This window comes from Syngnathoides biaculeatus, chromosome 4 (genome assembly GCF_019802595.1).
Source record: "Syngnathoides biaculeatus isolate LvHL_M chromosome 4, ASM1980259v1, whole genome shotgun sequence".
Classification (NCBI taxonomy): domain Eukaryota; kingdom Metazoa; phylum Chordata; class Actinopteri; order Syngnathiformes; family Syngnathidae; genus Syngnathoides; species Syngnathoides biaculeatus.
In genome coordinates, this window is record NC_084643.1 from 17613255 (window position 1) to 17640012 (window position 26758).

At 37.1% G+C, this 26758-nt stretch overlaps 1 protein-coding gene across 3 annotated transcripts in view; it reads left to right on the plus strand.

Moving 5' to 3' along the window:
- The first annotated feature begins 80 nt into the window (after positions 1 to 80).
- The window catches only part of fgfr1a (fibroblast growth factor receptor 1a), a 57766-nt gene continuing 31088 nt past the window's right edge, over positions 81 to 26758 (plus strand). For all 3 annotated transcript variants that reach the window (XM_061816733.1, XM_061816734.1, XM_061816735.1), the window contains exons 1-2: positions 81 to 601; positions 14282 to 14448. In XM_061816733.1, the coding sequence (XP_061672717.1) occupies positions 14304 to 14448 (145 nt within the window). In that variant the 5' untranslated portion in view covers positions 81 to 601; positions 14282 to 14303. The remainder of the gene's footprint in view (positions 602 to 14281; positions 14449 to 26758) is intronic.

A 26758-nucleotide genomic window follows, 5' to 3' on the forward strand; every position in this document is an offset into this window, starting at 1 on the left:
TCATTCATGCTTTTATTTGGAAACTATGGACCGGAAGTTATCAGTGTCCCGTTTTGTCACTTGCCGCTTGGCTGCGCATCGACTAGTCAGAAAATAAAGGGGGAGCTTAGGTGTTGCGCGGATTCCCGTTCTTGGACATTTTTCTTCCACTAGGAATTTTTCACAATCTGGCGGGGTGCCCTTTCTACGCGAGGATATAATACAAACATCAATCGACTGAAGGACCCCCCCCCTTTTTTTTTTCTTTTTCAACTGAGATAACTGCGTTTCATCGTGAGTGAAGACAAGCGAACCATTGAAGTGAATCAGCAGCGTTCGTGTTAGCGGAAAGAAAACGTTTTTCAAGTTTCATTCTGCGGAAAGTTTTGGTTCTGATTTTGCCTGTTGGTCTTGAATTTGCCATGCGCGCTCTATTTCCTGGCCAGGTTTTGGGGGAAATACTACAGCTTGTTGGCTTAACTTCCAAACTTCCAGCTCCTTCATCACGACTAGATCGAAACTGTTCTCCTTTTTAGGGGCAAGGGGGAACTTTTTTTTACTGCCTCCAAACCTTGCTCCGTATTGTTCTTATCAAAAGCAACGCTGGCCGGTTGCCAGTGAGGTGAGTCGCTCCTTTTCTTATTTCCCAAACTCGTTTTTTCCCTCATTTTTTTTGTTGACTTGCTGGATGACATTTTGCTCACTGAAGAAATATTTTTGTATGTTGTATACATATTAAAAAATACACGAACTCTCAAGAACACTTTTTTTTTTAAAAAAAAAAAACGTTTTTAACTTTCCCGACATATGTCGTATCGTTGCAAACATTACGTGCAGAACAAAATGCTAGAAAGTGCATGTAACATTTAAACCTCACCTTGCATACGTCATAAAATCTAAAAGTTATATTTCATCAATAATAATAATAATGAAAAAAATCCACACACAGAAGGTGACAGCCAAGAATTGAACCACCAACTACAGAACTGTGAGGCAAATCTGATGAAGAATCAGTCCACAATTCTGCCTACTATCTATTAATAAAATATCAAAGTCCAAAACTTTCCATTTAGAAATTTAAACCCTATGCATTGAAGTCACCTTGAAGGTCACTTTGGATATGCATATGGACCAAATGGCCATGTGTCACACAACTTGACACCGACTGTTTTTACATTTAAGTGTGATCTCATGGCATGCTGATCTTGATTGTGAGTTGGTCAGAGAAGATTTCTTTTTTTGTACATTTGTAGTGGATACCTGAGCCTCGGTGAAATTGGCTGGTACTTTGTAGCTGAGGAATTTTGTGCACGGATGCCAGTGAACAGCAATTATGGGGAAGGCCATCTTGTATTGGGTTAGAGCTGAAACTTTTATCTTTGTTAAATTATAGATTACCGCTCTTTGCATTTTATAATCTCTGAACAGAAAAAAAATTCCTCAGTTTTTGTAAGAAAAAGATTCCTTGCAGGCATAATGGATGGCTGGCATGCCTCGCCCAAGTTGAATTTGCATGTTCCCACCTATGTGGGTTTTCTCCAGGTACTCCAGTTTCCTCCCACATCCCCAAAACATGTATGGTTGCTTGAGTGGAGATTAAATTGGTAGTATGTGTGAATGTGAGTCCGAATGGTTGTTTTTACAATGGATAGAGAAGGTTTTCAGACCCCCTTCAATTATTCACTTTTTTTATACTGGAAGCAGTGTCTAAAATCATTAATTTTTTTTTTCACAAATCCTCAGATTGACAGAAAAAAATGGGGATTGTTGAAATTTTTCAAAAAAAGAAAAACTGAAAAACCACACAGCCATAAGTATTTAAAATCTTTGCTCAGTATTTAATAGATGCACACCTTTGAGCGAATAGAGCCATGAGTCATTTTGGGAATGATGGAAGTTTCTCACACCTGGATTTGGGGATGCTCTGCCTTTCCCCCTTGGTGAATGCCAGTGGACAACCATTTTCAGGTCTCTCCAGAGATGCTCTTTGATGCTGTTTGAGTCTGGGCACTGGCTGCACCATTCAAGAACAATCATGGAGTTGTTTTGAAGGCACTCCTTCATTATTTTAGCTGTGTGCATGGTGACAATATCTTGTTGGAAGTGGAATTTCTGGCCCAGTGTGCAGTTCTGAGCACAGTGGAGTGGGTATTCGTCCAGGATATCCCTGTACTTGGCCGTATTCATCATTCCTTTGATTGCATCTGTGGTCTCACGCACCCCCACAGCATGATAGTACCACCATCGTGCTTCACTGTTGCGACTGTATTGTACAGGTGATGAGCAGTGCCTGTTTTTTTTCTCCACACACGTACTATTAAGGCCAAAAAGTTCCATCTTGGTCTTTTCAGACCAAAAAATCTCATTTGTCTCATTCATGAAGCTCTTCGGGTGTTTTTATTTTTTACCCAAACTGCAAGAGAGTTTTTATGTCTTGTGCACACGGATGAGAGGCTTCAGTCGAGCCACTCTGACATAAAGCCCCGACTGGTGGAGGGCTGCAGTAATGGTGGACTTTCCAGAAGTTTGTCCCATCTCCCGCCCGACTAAGTCTCTGGAGCTCAGCTCTTCAGGCTATTCCTTTGACCTCATTATTCTCATTTGCTCTGACATTCACTGTGAGCTGTAAGGTATGTGGCTTTCCTAATCTCGTCCAATCAGTGTACAGTATTTAAATACAGTTGTACTCCAATGAAGGTTAGAACCATCTTAGAGGTGATCAGAAGAAATGGACAGCACCTGAGTTAAATAAACGCGTGTCCAAACAAAGGGTTAGAATTTTTATAGCTGTGATATTTTTTTGAATATTCAAAAATTCCATCAATTCTCTTTTTTTCCGTCAACGTGGGGTGCTGTGTGTATATTTAAAGCCCGGGTGTCATCCCTGTAAACATTATAAAATAGATATTGTTATGAAAAATACATATAACAGTATTCACTTCAATGTCTATACGAAGGAAAAAAAAGTGAGCGGAGAGTGCACAAAGTAGCGCAATTGAGTGTCCATCGACATCAAATTAGTCACCATATTAGTCGCGTCCTCTGTCCTTGACGTCATCCTCACTTCCGCCGTTGAAAACGCGCAGTGCCTGCTACTATGGAAGCCGAACAACAGAGATATTTGCATTTTTCCGACGCCCCTTCTGTCACTGAAGCTCTTTTCGAAAAGGACAACACCACACAACCGAGTGAAGTTAAGGGGCAATATTACACTATTGTTTCGAGCCCTCAGGGCAATATTACACTATTGTTTCGAGCCATATTCAGATGATATCCGATCGCAGCCATACCGCATCCCGTCCGATCCACTCCCGTGCCGGAGTTGAGCCATCGCAGTTCATCGCAGCCGGCTGGTGTGGCTTATGACAGAGCCGAGTGATGCTGCTTTAGGGGGGTGCTGGCAGTCGAGCCGGGGCGCTTTATGCGCGCACGCGACTGAGTAATGCATTCTCGGCTGGGTTCTTCAGAGCCGCCCCTGTCGCAATGCCCGACGCGCAGCCTTCGCAGAAGCTGTGACTGCCGAACACAGCGCCTCAGCCGGTGTGGCTGAGTTTCGGCGCCCATGGTGGCATATAGGGAGGAGGTGGAGCCTAGCTATGTTGCTTTTAGGGGTATGTTCTAGTACTCGATGAACACTATCGAGACATTGTTGGCTGGGCGACGCGCACATCGACACATTTCATACGCGGATCTTTTGTTACGTTATGAGAGAGACCGATTACGTGGTCTGCCCCAAACTTTTTTTTTTTGGAGCTGTATACACACCTACCTGTTATTTGGAACCCACAAAGCTCTCGTACTCTGCACCCATGCAATCAATTTTTCACAATGAACAGGGTCACTTTCAAACTTATGAAGGGTAATTCCTTCTCCCGAGTGTTCAAGCAATGTCCAGCAATGCAGTGAGCCTGCATTTTGGCTAACACGAAGGAACAACGAGCTACCTTTCTGGAGGTAGAACTAATGGAACCAAACGAGTCCACTAGGGGCGACTCTGTCCAGTACGTCACTTCCTTCTTCTTCTTGAAAACAAATCCCTCGAGAGGATTTTCATGGCGGGAGTTAGAAAAAGCTGTATACGTCAAAATCATGATTTGTGGTGGAAAAAAAACACATGGGGCCATATTGGCTGTGGGTTTTTCATTAATAATATACCAACAATCATGTGTTTGACGACACTTGGCCTTTAAGGAGAAAAAAATGAACTTCAATGTTTTAATAATTGGCCGGAATATATAAGAGTGAAAATTTCAAGGGAGTCTGAAACTGTATATGTGCCCTTCAATTGGCTAGTGACCAGTTGAAGGTGTACCATGTCTCCCGCTCGAAAATAGGTGGGATAGGCTCTAGTACACCTGTGACCAGTCTCAGAATAAGCGGGACAGAAAATGGATGGATGAAGAATCCTAGGAATGCTATACTTGCATTGATCTTATTGAGGAGGGACTGTACATTAATCTGTATTGTTTTCGTGATACACTTCTTCTTCTTTTCCTTTTGGCTTGTCCCGTTAGGGGTCGCCAGAGTGTGTCATCTTTTTCCATCGTAACCTATCTCCTGCATCTTCCTCTCTAACTCCAACTGCCATCATGTCTTCCCTCACCACATCCATCAACCTTCTCTTTGGTCTTCCTCTCGCTCTTTTCCCTGGCAGCTCCATCCTCAGCACCCTTCTACTAATATACTCACTCTCTCGCCTCTGGACATGAGCATCGAAGTCTGCACTCTCTAACCTTGTCTCCAAAACATCCAACTTTGGCTGTCCCTCTAATGAGCTCATTTCTAATCCTATCCAACCTGAACCTCAACATCTTAATTTCTGCTACCTCCAGTTCTGCTTCCTGTTGTTTTTTCACTGCCACCGTCTCTAATCCGTACATCATGGCCGGCCTTACCACTGCTTTATAAACTTTGCCCTTCATCCTAGCAGAGACTCTTCTCTCACAAAAAACACACCAGACACTTTCCAGCAGCTGTTCCAACCTGCTTGGACCCGTTTCTTCACTTCCTTACTACACCCACCATTGCTCTACATTGTTGACCCCAAGTATTTGAAGTCGTCCACCCTCGCTATCTCTTCTCCCTGGAGCTTCACTCTTCCTCCTCTGCCCCTCTCATTCACGCACATATAGTGTGTTTTCCTGATACACGATACTGCCAATAGTAATTCCTCACCATTCGCTCACCATTAAAGTGACATAAATTTTTTTAATGCGTAGTATTTAATATGATATCGGGAGGCCCCATGGCTCAGTGGTTCGAGGATTGGTTTGGTAAACCAGGGGTCTTTAGTTCGTATCTCCCTGGGGCCTCTACTCCCCAAGAGGGGTTGCCTCAGGAAGGGCATCCGGCGTGAAAACTGTGCCAAACAAATATGAGCGTTCATCTGAGATGTTAATTTATATCGGGCCAACCTCTTCAGTTTGAACATCTTAAATTCTGCTGGGAAGATTTTCCATAAACAAAAACAATATAAACCATGAGTGTGTGGTGCTCAATTTAACATTTATGGCCTGCAAAGTATGGTCTGATTTCTTCATAGTATTCAGATTGTTTTTTTGAATAGCGTAATTGGTGGGTTTTATTATCTAGAAACTCAAATTATCTACAAAAACAACAAATAGATGGGCCATATTTGATGACCATTTTTGGGGCCGATCAGTGAGTTTAAAATAAAACGATAACCAATCACCGATTACAAGAAGGACCAATGTATCTATTTAAGTGACCTGTTCTTTCACTGTATAGACTTCTGTACTTGCTACAAAAAATTGAGTTACAATGTGAGCATAAGCGGCTTGGAAGATGGATGTCTGTGGTCACCTGTGAGTCATAGTGACTGACAAAACAAATCAATGGTCGTCTTTTAAATGTCAGGAAGTATATATAGTAATTGTGTCTACTTTTTGTTTTGTGATGGTGTGCCATGAGCTTTTACAATTGTAAAATACTGTATGTGTTTGAAATCATTGTTCAACATGACCGATTGGCCAATACAGATCAGGCTGATCAGATATGTGTAAAGCATACAAATAAATACTTGAAATTGTTTAAGTTGTGAACCCCAAGTCTATAATCTCTGGATGTTTTTGAATGGAATTATGAAAATAAATGTTTTCATTATATTTAATTTTTTAGGGGGGGCGGTGTGCGTTTGTCCTTAATGGTTTGGTTACAGCATTAGCCCCATCCCTGCGATTAGTTTTCTTTGGGCACTATGGAGTAAACCCACACAGGCACAGGGAGAACATGCAAACTCTACTTAGGGTTTGTGAGGCCAACCTCTACAGCTGCACCACTGTGCTGCGCACTTTTTATATATATTTTTAAAATTAGTAAAAAGAAAACCAAATAGCATGTTATAATGTGATTTATGAAAGAATGCTCTGGGTAAAATTATTAAAAAATATCAATCATGGGTCCATCCATTTTCTGAGCTGAGGCCATCCATAAAAATATTTTGGTTTGCAGTAACAAGAGTGGAAAAAAATTGAGTAGGTAGGTAGGTAGGTAATATTTTATTTAATTTTTTTTCCCCAAAGGAACAACATAGACACTTTTTGCCAACCACATTAATGTTATTAGAATGAATGTTGTTAATCATCCAGGTAAGTGGTTTAGCAAAAACTGAGAATAAATATGGTCCTGTGGATTGTAGGTATTTATTGTGACTGACGTTGCGTCACTATTATTATTATTATATTCTGCAAATATTTTGGCCCATATACTACCAATAAATGTATTCAGTGTTAATGTAACTTAAGTTTTAGCTACACATTATTTAAATATTTATTTGTTCAGGCGGCACTGTGGCTCAGATGGTAAAAGCATGGCCCTCACAGTTCTGAGGTCCCGGGTTAAATCCCAGACCTGCCTATGTGGAGTTTGCATGTTCTCCCAGTGCCTGTGTGGGTTTTCTCCGGGCACTCCGGTTTCCTCCCACATCCCAAAAGCATGCAACATTAATCTAAATTGCCCCTAGGTGTGATTGTGAGTTCGGCTGTTTGTCTCAATTTGCAATGATTGGCTGGCAACCAGTTCAGGGTGTACCCTGCCTCCTGCCCGTTTACAGCTGGAATAGGCTCCAGCATTCCCCACGACCCTCGTGAGGATAAGCGGCAAAGAAAATGGTTACTTCCCTTGTCCAGACTTAAGTCCCCTTTGTGTTGGGGGGGGGAAAAAATGCAGACTTTGGCAATTTTATTTGCTCTTGAATATTTCCGGTTGGTCGGATTACGGGAAATCTAAATATTTTTATGAATGGCCTTATTATCCTCACAAGGGTTGTGGTGCTGCAACCATCTTCGGGCAGGAGACCGGGTACACCCCTGAAGTGTTTGCCAGCCAATTGTGGGGCACATATAAACAAAAAGCCATTCACACTCACGTTCACACCTCCAGGCAATTTAGTTTTCAAGTAAGTTACCATCCAAACACAACACAGAAAGTGCTTGGATTTGAACCCTGGTCCTAATTATTGTGAGGCAAAGTTTGGAACCAGTCGTTCACCGTGCTACAATTCAGTGTCCATTGGTACAAATTATGACCTTCTCATTGTCACTGGGGGAGGCATGGTGGCTCAGCTGCAAAGCGTTGGCCTCAAAGTTCTGAGGACCACAGAACTGTGAGGCAGAGGCACTAATCAGTCACACACCCTGCTGCCCATTTGTAACCAAACAGACACATACACACACACACACACACACACACACACACACACACACAAAATCTCAAACAGAATATAATATGGTGACACGGTTTAGCAACTGGTTCCAACATTGCCCCCACAGTTCTAGAAACTGGGGTTAAAATCCCAGCCCCGCTTGTGTGGAGTTTGCATGTTCTCCCTGTGCCTATCTGGGTTTTCTCCGGACACTCCGGTCTCCTCCCACATCCCAAAAACATGCAACGTCAATTGGACACTCTAAATTGCCCATAGGTTTGATTGTGAGTGCGACTGTTTGTCTCTATGTGCCCTACGATTGGCTGGCAACAAGTTCAGGGTGTACCATGCCTCCTGCCCATTGATAGGTAGGATAGGCTCCCTCACCCCAGCGACACTTGTGTGGTTAAGCAGCAAAGAAATTGGATGGATGGATGGATGGATCGTTATTGCTGTAATATACTATACAACATCTCGTGAAATTAGTTAATAATAATTCTGTTCAGAGCCAAGTGAGTGTTGGTAAACCAAGTCGACGAGCCTGTGCTGTGTGTGTGCATAGTAAAACACAGTTTAGTTTGGCTGGCGCTCACATGGGCGCTGAGGATGACAGTGCATTGCGTCATCGTGGGGACAATCAACTTCTTGCTCCTTGCTGACTGGCCATCGTGGTGCCAAGGGAGCAAGGGAACATGCGGTCTTGCCGGAGAAACACTTTCTTGGAGTCATCCCAAAGAGTGAGTCACTTCTTACGAAGCTGTTATGACAAAGCCTCTTTGTCACCCTTGGATCCCCCTGGCACAATTTAGCTGCTGGAATGGTGAAGTGTTCTCGGAAAGTGCAAATGAATTAGTTTAGGGGGAAACGGAGTGCTTTTTTTTTCAGAGATAAATGCTCATTGGTGATTAATTCTTTAATGAAAAAACATATCCTTGAGAACATTGCTCTGGGTGAACCAATAAAAACAATTAGTTTTAACCCACACGTAACATTTATTTTATTACTAACTTACTAAACTCCTCGCAGCACAATTAATCCCAAATTGTTTCCAGCATTGTGCTATTGTTAGACAACCTCACAAATTGTGAGACCAAGCAGTGGAAAGGACCAAATGGTTGTTGAGCCTCTTGTGCTTGGGCCAAAACCAAATGTTAGGTGATAGATCTCAAAGTGTGGAAATGATGTCTCTCTACAATGGTGTCACATAACACGCAGTAGTTTTTGGTTTTTAACAGATTCCTCAAGGAAGTTTGGGGGCTAGTGTTCAGTGAGGCCAGATCCTCGGAGGTGCTGATGCAAGTAGATGTGCGTATGTGTGGGTCACTCGCAGTGTTCCATTAAAATCAACAAATAAAAGAGAGAAGCTTAAGAAAATGATGAGAACCTTCATGAGTTCATATAAAAGTTACTCAAAGGTCTTAAATCGTTTCATTTTATTTTGGTCTGCAATATGTGCCTGTGCTAAGACTGTCGTTAGTGTCCATGAATAAATGTCCCATTCTATCAAAATCTAATATTTCTTATTTTACGCATAACCTGGTGCCACGTTTGTGCAGCTGTAGAGTGTTGGTCTCACATTTCAGAAGACCGGGGTTCAAGTCCCAATCCCTGCCCATGTGGCGTTTGCATGTTCTCCTCGTGCCTGCGTGAGTTTTCTCCGGACAATCTGTTTTCCTCCCATGTCCCCAAAACATGCATTAATTGGAAACTCTAAATTGCCCCTGGGTGTGATTGTGAGTGTGACTGTTGTCTTTGTCCATGTACTCTGCAATAGGCTGGTAACCAGTTCAGGGTGTACCCTGCCTCCTGCTCAATAAAAGCATGGATTGGCTCCAGCACTCCTGCGGCCTTCGCGAGGATAAGCAGCTCAGAAAATGGATGGATGGATATGCATAACATACAGTAGTGTTCAAAATAATAGCAGTTCAATGTGACTAACTAGATTAATCCACGTTTTCAGTATTTATTTTATTTATTGCTAGAGGTCAAACACTTTACCATTAGATGGAGTAGTTTCTCAGAAAACAGACAAGACTCAGCATTCATGATATACACACTCTTAAGGATGTTCAATTGGACAATTTTTTTGAAAGGGGTGTGTTAAAAAAATAGCAATGTGGCATTCAATCAGTGAGTTCTTCAGTTTTGTGAGAAACAGGTGTGAATCAGGTGGCCCCTATTTCAGGATGAAGCCAGCACCTGTCGAACATGCATTTCTCCTTGAAAGCCACAGGAAAATGGGTCGTTCAACACATTGTTCAGAAGAACAGCATAGTTTGATTTAAAAGTTTGATTGGAGAGTGGAAACCTAGTAATGAGGTTCAAAGATTTATAGGCTATTCAGCTAAAATAATCTCTAATGCCTTAAAATGGAGAGCAAAACCAGAGACACGTGGCAACAAGACAACCATCAAAATCGATCGCAGAATGGCAAAGGTTCAGCCAATGATCAGCTCCAGGATGATCAAAGAGAGTCTGGAGTTACCTCTAACTACTGTGACAGTGAGAAGATGTCTGTGTGAAACAAATTTATTTAGAAGAATCCCCGCAATGGTTAGCCAAAGAACACATCAACTGGCCTGAAGAGAAATGGAGGAATATATTGTGGAGTGCTGAGAGTAAAATCGTTTGTTTTGGGTCCAGAGGCTGCAGACAGTTTTTGAGATGATCCCCAAACTTTGAATTCAGGCCACAGTACACAGTGAAGACAGTGAAGCATGGTGGCACAAGCAGCATGATAAGAGCATGTTTCTCCTACTTTGGCAGGGGTGTCAAACTCATTTTTCTCGTGGGCCACATTGTTGTTCCGGTTTCCCTCAGAGGGCTGTTTTGACTGTGGAACAAAAATATTTAATCATCTCTTCATCTTTACATCACCAATTCATGAACTAGTTTTGGAATCAGAAATCAAGGGTAATGTGTTTTTCAACTATCCACGTTTGGTAACATAAAAAATGCTTGTGATATCGCAACTTTATGATTCATAATATATGACAACTTGAAATTTTGGAATAGATTTTTACAAGAATCATGGAAATTGACACTAGATCTGGCTTTGCGGGCCACATAAAATCCAGTGGCGGGCCAGATCTGGCCCCCGGGCCTTGAGTTTGACACCCGTGTACTATGGTGTTGGGGCTATTTTTCGCCTACCAAGGATCATGGATTGGTTTGCATATGTCAAAATACTTGATGCGGTCATGTTGCCTTATGCTGAAGAGTACATGCCCTTCAAATGGATGTTACAACAGGACAAAGACCCCTAACACAATAGTAAACAGGCAAAGTCTTGATTCCAAACCAACAATGTTAATATCATGGAGTGGCCATCCCAATCCCCGGACCTTAATCTTGTCGAGAACCCTTGGGGTGAAATCAAAAATGTTGTTTCTGAAGCAAAACCGAGAAATGTAAATGAATTCTGGAATGTCGTTAATGTCGTGGAAAAGGAGCTGAAAGGTGCCACAAGTTGGTTGACTCCATGCCACACAGATGTGAAGCAGTTTAAAAATCATACAACTAAATATTAGATTAGTGATTCAAAGGATTGGTAAATCCTAGAAACAACACGTTTGTACAAAATATTTTTCAGTTTGTAATGTCAATGAGTGACTGCTATTTTTTTTTAAGACATACTTTCAACAAATTGCCCAATTGCCTTAAAAGTCACCACCGCGGTGCCTGCGGGCACATGTTTGCCCTCGAAGACCACTCTAGGCGCACGCGAGGCATGTTTAAAAATAGCACAGGTCAGAAATTATTTGTGCTTTAAGTTGCAAATCAGACTTGCTTACATTCATGTAATTTTTTAAATGTTGTATAATATAAAAAAAATAAAACAAAAATTATTTTATATATACTGAACTCTGTTTGGTGCAAACAGACCATGTAGCCCTTCATATGAACTAGCCCTCAGCCTCAAAAAGGTTGGTGACCTCTGCTGAACTTGTCTATATGGTGAATGCTGGGTCTTGTTGGTTTTCAGAGAATTTACATCTACTGGTAACTCTTGTTTGACATGTAGCAATCAAAAATATACTAAAAATGTGGATTTAATCTGGTTAGTCATGTGGGACTGCTATTATATTGAACACTAGTGTAGGTCAAAATGAGTCTGTGACATTTGTCTTTTTACATCTATATGGGTTTTCAGTTGAATACAAACTCCAATAAACCTCAAAGGCTTGCAAAATGCATGGATTTGAAAGTGCTGTTGTGGCGCCGTTTCATCAATTAGTATTCAAGTGCATGCCCACTTTGTGGTTGATACTCATCTGCTAGGCTTCGTAAAAATGGCTGCGAGACAACGCTGCATTTTGTGCAAACCTTTACATCACATGCGAAAATCTGATGAGTCGAGGAGTCAATGGTTATTTATTTTGGGAGAAATCCCTAAGCAACTAAGAACCAGAATTGTCTTGCGTTCGTGTCCATCTTTTGAAGGATGACTTTGTAAGCATTAGCTTTCACACACTGCTGGAAGTGCATTTCCAGGGTTTTGAAAAGGTGAACAGTCCAGCGCCTGCCACCAAAACATGCAAACCATTGGAACGTTGCTACTCACGTTCACTAATGGTAGGCAAACAATCCAACGCTTTGTGTATTCTGGATCATAATTAGAGTTGGACATCATTTGAATTTGAGGGATTCCAGTCCTGATTCCGGTTTGTCATTTCGATTGTAATTCCAAACGATTTTCGATTCAGATTCTTTTAGGGAGGTGGGTCAAAAATGTACATGGTTAAAATAAAGGGGTGTCCAAATTATGAACATCTGTTTTCTTAGAAGCCCGTACCATAGACTAAAATGAACATTTAACTTGGGGTTTTAGTAAGTCTATAAAAGCCAATGTATGTGTAAGTAACGCAATTGACTTAATCTTCATTAATTGTTCCGCTTAGTAGTTTAATATAACATTTGTAAATTGGTTATGTGACTGTTTCATCATGTCGAAAGCTTTATGTGTGAGTTTTGAATTGACTTCTTTTAGGCTTGGAGCCTTTTATTTTTTAAGGGTATGCACTGGAATTCAACATTCTGGCACGAAATGGAACGTCACACAATACCATTTAATTTTGAAAACAAAAGTGACGCTAAACATTAAGAAAAAGATTAAGAAATTGATCAATATTTATGTGTCTTTTGTCCACATTCATGATGCTGCTACAGTGGGACCACTACTTACGAATGTCTCTTGTAATTAAAAGTTCAGGTTACGAAACGCCTCTTTGTGGGAAAATGGTTGTTTGTTATGAAGGAAAATTGAGGATATGAAAGGCAAAAATAGGGGCTGCTATTTGCAGCCCCCAGATTCCACTGAACATAAACATCATGTATCTTGGTATTAAATTGACTCGATAGAGCTGCTCTCCCATTGGCTATCACAGAGCATCTTCTTGGTATCCTACTGGCTAGGAAAGACCTCCATCTTTACTCATGATGCTAGTTTCCTTTCGACACTCTAGCATCACCGGATTACATGCTAGCGCTTCGACACAGCGTTTTTCACACACTAGTGCACGTTTGTAAATTACAACTTTTTCCCGAGTTTTTTGTTTGTCTCTATTCACATTTATTTATCCTTCTTGGGCTTCAAGAAATTTTTGTAGAACTAAGTTGTGTCTGTCCATACATTTGTACCTACGTTTTCTCTCAGCTATCAAACGTTTGCCTCCTCCTCCGTCCCCCACGATGTCTTTTGCTTCTCACTCACCCTTCTTTTCCTATAGTCGCCCAACAGCAAACAGAAATCAACATAGTTTTTATTCTTCTTCACATTTTGTACTTTCAATTTTTTTCTTATGCTTTTTTGGGGGGTGTTGGCTTGGAATGGATTAGGCCATTTACATGTAAAAAGCGCTTCTACTTATGAAAAAAAAAAATCACGTGAAACGAGTTCTGGAGTGAATGAATTTCGTAAGTAGTGCCACTGTAATTTGACGTAAAGGTACCACTGTAGTTTGACCTAAAGGCTTTAGCTCAGTGTTAAACTTTTTTTCTGTTGTCTCTTACGTTGGTTTGAAAAGTAAATTAATTGCCAAAAGCCACCATTTAACTTGTTAGCTGTTTCAACGTCAGCATATACGCATTTTATTGTTTTACTCACCCAATTTGAATTGACTGACATTCCATGTGGTGTAGGCTGAGGCTCAGAGCGGGAGGGAGCATGTCAGACATCTACACACTGTGAAAGCCTCCTTTGTACTATATCATCTTATCCAAGTGTTGCTCTAAGGTGACTAGTCATTTATTTTAACATTGAAGACACTTTTGTTCACTGCAACTGATCCAATCAGTTGCTTGATGTCCAACCCTAATCACAATGATAGTGAGACCTCACATAGAATGATCCATCGTAAACATTTGAACGCTTGGCTGCCAGGATTTCACCAATGACCAATCATAGCAATGTTGTTTTCCATGTTTAAAATGATAAGCGCAGCAAAACAATCACTGCAAAGCATATTTAAATGGGAATATTAATGAGAAGTCCAGACCTCTTAACTGCCTGGTGAAATGTCAAACTAGAATACATTGAAAAAGGCAATCCTGGTCATTTAAAGCTTAAATTATTTTATAAACCTGATAAAAGGACACCAGAGATGATAAAAAGGGAATTTGTGCTTCTGTTTTCAATAGATCAGCAAATGACCCGCTGCTGATGCCCCAAAGTTCTGAATGGAGTTCCAGTCGCAGAAAAGCCAACAATTGTAGCTCCCTCAACAGGATGCTGATGAGGCCAGGCGTGCTTCTGTTTCTTGCCCAAATTTTAACGACACAGTGCCGCCCTGCCATTCCTGATGAAGGTAAGTTTGTGCGATAAACTTTTTCCTTGTCTCCCCCAACCCCCCCCCCCTTGGTTTTTGAATTTTCATACTGAATTGAATTTTTAATCTATTTTATCTTTACTCCTGATAGTCCATAAATCAGCAAAGCAATGTTGTTTGAACTAGAATTAATTTTAAATACCGTATTCTATGGACGACCGTACTCACTGATTGATATGCCGCGCCCACTCCTTGTGGCGTCCCCCCCCATACACGAGCTGTATGCGCCACAGATATATTCCAAAGGTGTCAGTACATTGTGAACTTAATAAATCCATAAACACACACACAGACTTTGTAACATAAACATTTATTTAAATACCTTGTTTGACTGAAACACTGCAGTAAAGTGGCTCAAACACAGGAAAGTCATTGTTTGTATTCATCCTCCTGTTCACTGAATCTGCTAAAGTCCACGTCTTCCATATCGGAATTGAAGAGGCACATAATGTCTGCGTCACGGCATTTTTGTCATTCTCTGTCACCCTCGTTATTTTCATCTCATGGCACAATTACCAATGAAGTTTATTGATCTCCTTTGGTAGCAGTCCCGCCTTTCTAAATGCGTTGATGATTGTATTATTTAAAATACACTAGCCAACCTCAGAGAAGGATGATCTTCGCATGCGACCATTTTTTGAAAAAGACTTCTTGCCACTGCTCATCCTAGCCGACCACTCACTGCGGGGCGCTGCTTTTAAAGCAGGATTCACGCGGATGTCCAATGGCAACAAAAACGTACCTCCGGGAATCACAGCTGGAATGGAGTTTGATCTCTTGATGGCTGTTTTCACGAAATCTGTTATGTGGGTCTTCATAATGTCCAAAATAAGCAACACTTTTTTTCTCCCCCATAGATTTATCCTCCCAGGAGCCTACTATAACACTCCATCAGCCATTTAGTCATTAAAGCCCAAGTGTCATCCCTATAAACATTCTAAAATATATATTGTAATGAAAAATACATATAACATTATTCACTTCAATGTCTATAGGAAAAAATAAATGTGAGCGGAGAGCGCGTCATCCATGCGCAAAGTTGCAGAAGTGTCATTCTACGATATCGATGTGGTCGCCATATTTACTGCATACTCCGTCTATGGCGTCACCCGGACATTCCCCAATGACAACACGCGGTGCACCCTAACTATGGGAGATAAACGCGGCCCTTCTGACACGGAAGCTCTTTTTGAAAAGGAGAACACCACACAACCGAGTGAAGTTACCGGGGCAATATTACACTATTGTTTTGAGCCCTCGGGGCAATATTACACTGTTTCGAGCCATATTCAGATGATATGCGATCACGGCCCAACCCCATCCCCGTCCGATCCACTTTCGCGGCGGTGATAAGCTATCGCGGCTTATCGCAGCCGGCCGGTGTGGCTTATGACAGAGCTGAGCCGTGCTGCTTTAGGGGTTTTTTCATAGACGCCACATTTGCGATGAAAAACACAATCGAGCCACGGCGCTTTACTGCGCCCACACGGCTCTATGAGCCATTTTCGGCTGGGTTCTTCAGAGCCGCCCCCGTTGCAATGTCCGACGCGCAGCCTTTGCAGAAGCCGTGACCACCGACCGCGGTGCCTCGGCCGGTGTGGCTGATTTTCGGCGCCGTGGTGGCATATAATGGAGCCGAGCCTTCCTGTTTTAGTGGGGTGTTCACAGACACCGCAATATGCGATGGACAACACAGTCAAGCTGGGGCGCTTTACTATGCGCATGCGGCTGAGTGAGGCATTCTCAGCTGGGTTCTTCAGAGCCGCCCCTGTCCCCTTCCGCAAAGCCTGACGCGCAGCCTTTGCGTAAGTCGTGACCGCCGAACACAGCGCCGTGGTGGTATATAATGGAGCCGAGCCGTGCTGCTTTTAGGGGGATGTTCATAGCCGCCGCACTACTCGATGAACGCCGTTGAGCCGGGGTGCATTACTGCACGCACGCGGCTGAGTGAGGCATTCTTGGCTGAGTTCTTCAGATTAACTGCCGTCTGCGCAGCAGCCCGACACCGTCCGACGCGCACATCAACTTATTTTGTACGTGGATCTTTTGTTATGTTATGAGAGACCGATTACGTGGTCCGCCCCAAACTTATTTTTTTTTTGTAGCTGTATACACACCTACCTGTTATTCAGAACCCACAAAGGTCTCGTCCTCTGCACCCTTGCAATCCATTTTTCACAACGACCCGGGTCTCTTGGAAACTTATGAAGGGTAAATCCATTCTCCCGAGTGTTCAAGCAATATCCAGCAATGCAATGAGCCAGCATTTTGGCTAACACGAAGGAATAACGAGCTACCTTCTCGGAGGTAAAACTAATGGAAACAAACGAGTCCACTTGAGGGCGCCGCTGTCCTTTACGTCACTTTCTGCTTCTTCCCGAAAACAAATCCCTCGAGAGGATTTTAATGGCGGGAGTTACAATGAGGTGTACAAAACTTTACAGGGAATGGCCATGTTTAAGCATTACGTTCTAACAAGTTTTTATTGTATGTTTATTGATAGCCACTATTGGGGGGGAAAAAACCCAATCCAATCAAAGAATAGCATGATAATACTTCAAATGCTTCTCCAGCAAATTGAATATTTACTGCATACATCACTTAGTTGTAACATAACACATATACACAGACGAAAGTATTTAAAAGACATTTTCTTATATGGTGTCACAAGCAGTTAATGGGCTTGCACTGCAAGATAAAGCGTCGTCCAATGGCCTGTCTTGCATATTACACTCAGTTTAGACAGTCTGAATAAGAATCGATCTCAGAGCATTGTCAGGTGTAAGTGAAAATTTTTATTGGGTTCTTGATCTATAAATGTACCTCATTCAGTTATTTTCTCAACTTCTCAAATTGCGGTGCTTCCAAATAAAGTAGTTTGCACCTATAATGTATCAGTGTAACGCACAAACTGTTAAACTGATTTTGTTGGGGCATGGATCATTAGCCAATGAAGAAATCCTTAAATTTTGATGGGTATTGTAGGGATTTGTGAGTTTTGACCCTACCCGTGTTCACGAATCGAGGAAGATATGACCAATGATTAGAAAAAGTTAACAGCAAATGGATTTATTACAAAAGAATGTGCAGTACAGGTCTTATCTAGGTATCTGCCGCACACGAGACGTGTGTCCTCTGGCAGGATAGCCAAAGAAGAAGACAAAAGCTGCCCAGTAACACAAGGTTTTTATATGTGTGGCTGCCCCCCCCCCCCTCCCCACACACACACACACACCCGCAGTCTGGTCCTGGGCTGGGATGGTAACTTTCCGCTCCTTATCTGGTGTCGTTCGCCTCCATGGCAACGCCTGGGATAGCAGGATGACACCAGCCGGTTTTCTCCGTACAAAGATCAAGGACAACCACCGGCTCCACAACACATCCTTGTCTGATTAGCAAATGGGCAACACTTTATCTGTTGATTAAACGTATAAGGTCATATTGAAGCAAATAATGAAATTGCAATAAAAGTAAAATAATCTTTATTATGTGGGTGGTAGGTCCATTAATTATATTGAAATTTGTGATTGTGAAAACTATATTCTTGGGAGATGTCAAAAATGTCTTCTGGCAGTTTTTGACCACTTTTTTTTTTCACTTGTACCACTCCTCTCTGCAGCATTGTACTGCAAAATATGTGCTCCAGAAAACAACTCGAGTACTGGACCTTACTAAGAAGCTCTTTAACATGCTAGTTCTGGAGAACATTTAGTCCTTAAACCGAAAAGTTGAATAGTGGGACTTCTGGCTCAACTCATTCACTTCCATATAAGGATTGAAGACGTGATGAAACAGAAGTTCTATAAATGCTCCTTTTGACTAGAGACCATCACTGTAATGGCTGCCTAAACCTGTGGGTGTTGACAGACCATAGTCGGAAGTGTGAAGCGGCAGAGGGATATAATCTCATTTTAATCATGATAATCGAGCGGGAGGAAGTTTTTGGGGTCTCTTGGGGGCTAAAATAAACTCACAAAGGTTGCAGTTGAACCAACGGTGGGACAGGCATGTAAATGAATGTCATCTGTGGATCAAGGGCATTCACTAAAGGTTTAAGGGTTACTTGTCTTTTTCTCTTATTTTTCTTAGTTTTCTTTTGTGGAAGTGTGAAGTGAAGGAAAAAATGATTCATTCATACTTTAAAAGAAAGAACGAGGCTGTGGTACTCTGGGTCATTGTTAAAAAAGGTTTATGGAGAATGATTGTCTTCAAGGTGAGCTCTAAATTATTATTTGCATAGGGGAGTGGGAGACTCTTCTAAGTCCTTATCCAGCAAATGGCCAGGTTTTATCTATGCGCCTCTTTGCTTCCCTTCCCGCTCCCCCACTGACTTCAGTTTAGGAATGCTTCACTTTTCCCCACTTCCCTGCTGGGTGACGGATTGCTTCAGCTGTCGACAAACAATCACAGAAGCAGCATTGGGTTTCATTGCTTTTGTATTGAGCAGGGAAACAAAATAGTTATGGAAATTATCGAGTACCTTATGCATGTTTTTGTCGTCTTGAGGCTTCATGTTGTGTGTTACGCCCATACGAAAAGACTTCACTGATCAAATTAAATGCATTGATTCCCGCAGAGGCCACTTGTACACACATTCATTGATTCCAGATCATAGGAAATGTACTTTGCTTGAACATTTTCAAGGTTTCTTTGACATTTTTTCTTCACGTACAGTATTTGTCCCCATTTCTTCTAATACTGTGCACGATATGCTGTTTAAATGTTGCAATACAGAGCATAGGTACTTCATGTAGTAGTTGTACTTTTTAACTTGTGAGTCTGAGTATTCTGTGTACAGTGCTATCAAGTCTGCTGCAGAAGTGTTTTGTTACCGCATCTTTAACAGTCTAGCCAATACCATCCATAGCGACACCCCCGACTTGGAGGAGAACTGCAGTACATTTTCAAAATTGAGCACGTGGGTTGCATCAGAGAATAAAGATGAACTGCGTGCGGCATAAGGTAGCTGTAGTGACATCACCGACCACACGAGTATAAAGAAGCATTTACCCTCACTAGCGTCGCAGGTATGCTGCAGCCTATCTCAGCTAACTGCAGGCAGGAGGTGGGCCACATACAAATTTTATATATATTTGATAAGGTAAAATCCTGTTCAATACGAATTTCACCCTGTGTGTGTGTGTGTGTATGTATATATGTATGTATGTATATATGTATGTATATTTCTATCTATGGATATATGTATGGATATATGTATATATGTATGTGTATGTATCTGTGTATATGTATGTGTGTGTGTGTATAGATGTATGTATATACATGTGTATATGTATAAATGTGTGCGTGGATTTGTATGTGTATATGTGTGCGTGTGTATATATGTGTATATGCGAGTATATATGTGTGTGTGTATATGTGTACGTATGTGTATGTATACGTATATATGTATACATGTACGCATGTGTATATGTATGCGCGTGTGTGTGTATGTATGCACGTGTGTGTGTATATATGCGTTGTGCGTGTATATATAGTGTGTTGTGTATATAATATATATAGGATATATATATTATATCTATAAGATATATATATATTATATATATATATATATATATATATATATGTATTGTGTGTGTGTGTGTGTATATATATATATGTGTGGTGTGTGTGTGTGGTATATATAATATGTATGTGGTGGGTGTGTAATCTATAGTATATATATATGTATGTGTGGGCGTGTTATATATATCTATTTTATATATATATATATAATATGCACAACACACACACACATACATATATATATACACAACACACCACACACACATAAATATATATATACACACACACACCACACCATACATATATATATACACACACGACACACACACATACACATATATATACACAAAACACCACACACATACAGATATATATATATATATGTTTTGGGTTTTTGTGTGTGTGTATATATATATGTGGGTGGGTGGTTATATATATATGTGTGTTGTTGTGTGGTGTGTTGTGTATATATATTATATGTGTGGTGTGTGTGTGTGTGTGTATTATATAATATGTGTGTGTGTGCTGTAGTGTGTATAATATTATATATTATGTGTGTGTGTGTGGTGTGTGTATATATATATATATTATATATGTGTGTGTGTGTGTGTATATATATAGTCTTATATATGTGTGTGTGTGTGTGTATATATAATATATATATATGTGTGGTGTGTAATCTAATAGATATATATATATATGTGTGTGTGTGTTGTGTTGTATATATATATATATGTGTTGTGTGTGTGTGTATATATATATATATGTGTGTGTGTGTTGTTATATATATATATTAATTGTGTGTGTGTGTGTGTTATATATAGATATGTATATGGTATATATATATTGTATATATATATAATATGTATGTATATATATACGTGTATATGTTATATTTATATATATGTATATTATAATATGTCTATATAATATGTCTATGTATATATGTATATGTTATATATATATATGTTATATATATATATGTATATGTAGATATATCTATGTATTAGATATATATGTATATGTATATATATTATGAATGTTATATATGTGTAATATATATATGTATATGGTTATATATGTTGTATATGTATACGCATAGTATATGATCTATGTATCTATGTATCTGTATTATATATAGGTATATATATGTGTATTAAATGGTATATTATATGTATATTATTATTATATGTATTATCTAGGTATATGTATATGTTATATATATATGTATATATATAGATGTATATTTATATCTGTTATATATATATGTATTATTATATATGTATATATGTTATTATGCGGATATAATATATGTATATGTATATATGTATATGTATATCGGTTATGTGTTTTATATATGTATAATATATATATATATATGTATATGTATTATATGTATAATGTTATGTCTATATATATATAATGTATATGTCTTATATATATAGTATATGTATATATTATATATTGTATAGTATATATATATATGTGTAGATTGGTATAGATATATATGTGTATATGTATATATGTATGTATGTGGATCTGTATATATGGATATATGTGGATATGTATTATATAATATATGTGTATATGTATATATTGTATTATATATATATGTGATATGATATATATGTATATGGTATATGTATAGTATATATATGTGTGTGTATATGATGTGAATATGTATATATATATATATGTGTATATGTGTGTATATGTATATATATATATGTGTATATGTATGTATGTGTATATATATGTATATATATGTATATATATATAAGGTGTATATGATATATATGTGCTATATATATGTATTATATGTATGATATTATATATATGTATATGTAGTATATATGTATATATATGTATATATATGTATATATATATATATATATGTATATATTATATATGTATATAGATATGTATATATATAATGTATATATTATAGATGATAGATATATATGTATTATATATATATATATATATATGTAGTATATATATATGTATATATATAGTGTATATATATATATGTATATATATATATGTGTTATAATATATGTATATATCTATGTATATATATATAATGTATATATCTATATATATATTATGTATAATGGTATGTATATAAGATATAATGTATATGATATATATGTGTGTAATATATGTTGTATATATATGTGTATGTATAATTATATATGTATATATGGTATATAGTGTGTATGTATATATATATGTAATATGTGTATATATATGTGTAGTATAATTATATAAGTGTTATATACGTTGTGTATATATATCTATAGTGTTATATATGGTATGTATGATATAGTATGTATATATGTGTATATTACGTGTGTATATATATATGTGTTCTATGGTATATAGTGTATCTATACTGTGTGTGTGTATATATACGTGTATGATATATATGTGTATATATATACGTGTATGTATATATATGTGTATATAATTGTATATGTTTGTATGTATATACGTGTATATATATACGTGATGTTATACGTGTAATATATATACGTGTATGTATATATGTGTATATTATATACGTGGTATGGTATATATATGTAATATATATATACGTGTATTGTATATATGTGTATTATATATATACGTGTATGTAATATGTGTATATTATATTACGTGTATGTAATATGTGTATATATCTATAGTGTATGTATAAATGTGTATAATATGTTGTATATGTATGTATACGATGTATGTATATGTATGATATGTATACGTATACGTATGTATGTATATGTATGTATAGTATACGTATACGTATATATATATATATGTACGTATATGTATATATATATATATATCTATACGTATATATATATATACATATAACGTATATATACGTATATGGATATATATATATGTATATATGCGTATACGTATATGTATATATATATATACGTATATATATATATATATATATATATATATATATATTATATATATATATATATATATATATACGATGTATGTATTAGGATGTATATGTATATATATATACGTATGTATTGTATGTAGGTATGTATATGTGTATATATATATATATTATATATATATATATATATATATATATATAATATATACGTTGTATGTTGATGCTGTATATGTGTATATATAATAATATATTATATTATATCTATATATATATATATACATATATACGTATGTATGTATGTATGCATGCAGGTGTGTGTGTATATATATATGTGTGTATGCAGGTTGTGTGTATATATATGTGTGTATGCAGGTGTGTGTATATATAAATGTGTGTATGCAGGTGTGTAATATATATATACGTGTATGTGTGTATGTATGTTTGTATATATGTGTATGTATATGTCTGTGTGTATGTGTGTGTGTGTGTATACATGTGTTTGGTATACATGTGTATGTGTGTGTGTGTGTGTTGTATACATGTGTACGTGTGTGTGTGTGTGTATACATGTGTATGTGTGTGTGTGTGTGTATGTGTGTTGTGTGTGTATGTATGGTGTATGTGTGTGTGTGTGTATGTATGTGTGTATGTATGTGTGTGTGTGTTGTATACATGTGTACGGTGTTGTGTTGTGTGTGTGTGTGTATGTATGTGTGTGTGTGTGTATGTATGTGTGTATGTAACGTGTGTGTGTTGTATACGTGTGTGTGTATACATGTGTATACGTGTGTGTGTGTATAATGTGTATACGTGTGTGTGTGTGTATGTATATATGTGTGTGTGTGTGTGTGTGTATGTATGTATATATGTGTGTGATGTATGTATGTATGTATGTATATATGTATATATATATATTATATTTATGTTGTATATGATATGTATGTATATGTATATATATATGTATATGTATGTATATGTATCTGTATATGTATGTATATGTATCTATATTGTATATGTATGTATATGTATATATATATGTATATGTATGTATATGTATATATATATGTATATGTATGTATAGTATATATATATATATATATAGGTATGTATAGGTATATATATAATATATAGGTATGTATATTATATATATATAGATATAGCGGATGTAGATATATAGATATATATATGAGGTATGGGAATATCATATATATATAGGTATGTATATATATATAATCGTATAGGTATTGTATATATATCTTATCTATAGGTATGTATATATATATATAATATATAGGTATGTATATGCATATATATATAGGTATGTATATATGCATATATATATATAGGTATGTATATATGCATATATATATATAGGTATGTATATATGCATATATATTATAGGTATGTATATATGCATATATATATATAGGTATGTATATATATATATATATAGGTATGTATATATATATATATATAGGTATGAATATATGTGTATATATATAGGTCTGTATATAGATAGGTATTGGAATATTGACATAGGTGTATATCTAGGTTATGTTATCTATGTATTATATATAGGTATGTATATCTGTATCTCTCTACGGTCTGTTTTCTGTATCGTCCTAGGTATTGTCTATCTGTGTAATGATATATAGGTATGTATATATGGTTTATGTATATAGCGTATGTAGTATTGAGTATACTATGTATGTTCTATGTAATATGTACCTGTCTCGATTAGATCTCTGGCTCTGGTATCTCTGTTATCTCTGTCCCTCTTACTCGATATATCGTATATAGGTATGTATATCTGTTATATAGATCTAGGTCTGTCTCTAATTATCTTATATCTAGGTATGTATTATTCTATCTCTATGTATTGTATATAATATATATGTAGGTATGTATATTATTATGTAGGTATGTATATATATATATATGTAGGTATGTATTATATATATATATAGGTATGTATCTATATATATTATATAGGTATGTATATATGTTGTATATATATAGGTATGTATATATATATATAGGTATGATATATGTGTATATATATAGTTCTGTATATATGTATAATATATAGGTATGTATATATTATATATATAGGTATGATATTGTATATATATAGGTATGTATATATGTTATATATATAGGATGTATATATGTGTATATATATAGGTATTGTAGTATATGTATATATATAGGTATGTATATATGTATTATATGTATGTATATATATTATATAGGTATGATATATGTATATCTGTATATATATATATATTATTAGGTATGTATATATGTATATATATATATATAGGTATGTATATATATATATATATATCTATAGGTATGTATATTATATATCTAGGTATGTATATATATATATGTAGGTATGTATATATATATATGTAGGTATGTATATATATATATGTAGGTATGTATATATCTATATGTAGGTATGTATATATATATTATATATATAGGTATGTATATATATATAGGTATGTATATATATAGGTAGTATGTATAATATATAGGTATGTATATATATATAGGTATGTATATATATATAGGTATGTATATATATATAGGTATGTATATATATATATATAGGTATGTATATATATATATATGTAGGTATGTATATATATATATAGGTATGTATATATTATATGTAGTATGTATATATATATGTATATGTATATATAATGTAGGTATATGTAGGTATGTATATGTAGGTATATGTAGGTATGTATATATATGTAGGTATGTATATATATCGGTATATATATATAGGTATATTATATATGTATACATAGTATATATGTGTGTGTGTATATATGTGTATGTATTATGTGTGTGTATATGCATATACGTGTATATATACGTATATATGCGTATACGTGTATATATACATATATGTGTATATATGTGTATATATACGTGTACGTGTATATATACGTATACGTGTATATATACGTATATATACGTATATACACATATATACGTATATACACGTGTATATGTATATACGTGTGTATATATGTATGCATCAAACGTAGGCATTGGTGATGCAATCAACACATCGAGCTGACAAAACCTGTTTATACATGCAGAAATTAATGTGCAAGCACTTGCATTACCATGTGGGATGATGTGACTATCATCTTTCAATTATATGTTTTCTTTAAAAACTTAATAAAAATGACTACTGAGTACATTTTGGAGGAAAGTGTTCCATATGTATTTTTGTTGCACTGGTGCGATTCCCCCCTCCCCTCTTGAGCTGCCCATTTAAAGTTGTGGTGCGAAACCAAATGTTGCTTTTTTCATTCCAATGATATTGGAATACCTTACATCTAATTTTGCCCTACGCAGTAATCCTAGTTACTCCCAACTGTTAATGCATGCTAATTGTCTCTACTGCTCATTTAGCAGTGAAAAGGTGTGGAGTGGAAGGAGTGCTTTCAAGAGAGTTCGTTGTTGAATTTTTGGGGATTTGCTAATAGTCATCGTGGTAATCTTGTGCTTCCTGCACGTCCTGCCTTTTGTTTGCAATCAATCCCCTCTATACATAGCCCACCTGTTCAAGATCTTGTGGTTGCTTAACTACAGAACCTCGACCAACCATCAGATTTTGCTGCATTCAGCCATCACTTCAGTGGGAACAGGAAATCCCAGAAGTCATTCATGCAGCATATTGCTTCCTAGTTTGTGTTTCAACGACTGGCGCCAACTCTTCCTTTCACACCAGTGATCTTTTTTTATGCCCCTCATTGTAAACATGTCGGCGGGCTAAACACTTCACATGGATTCCTTTAAAGATTTCTGTTGTTAGTTTGATTT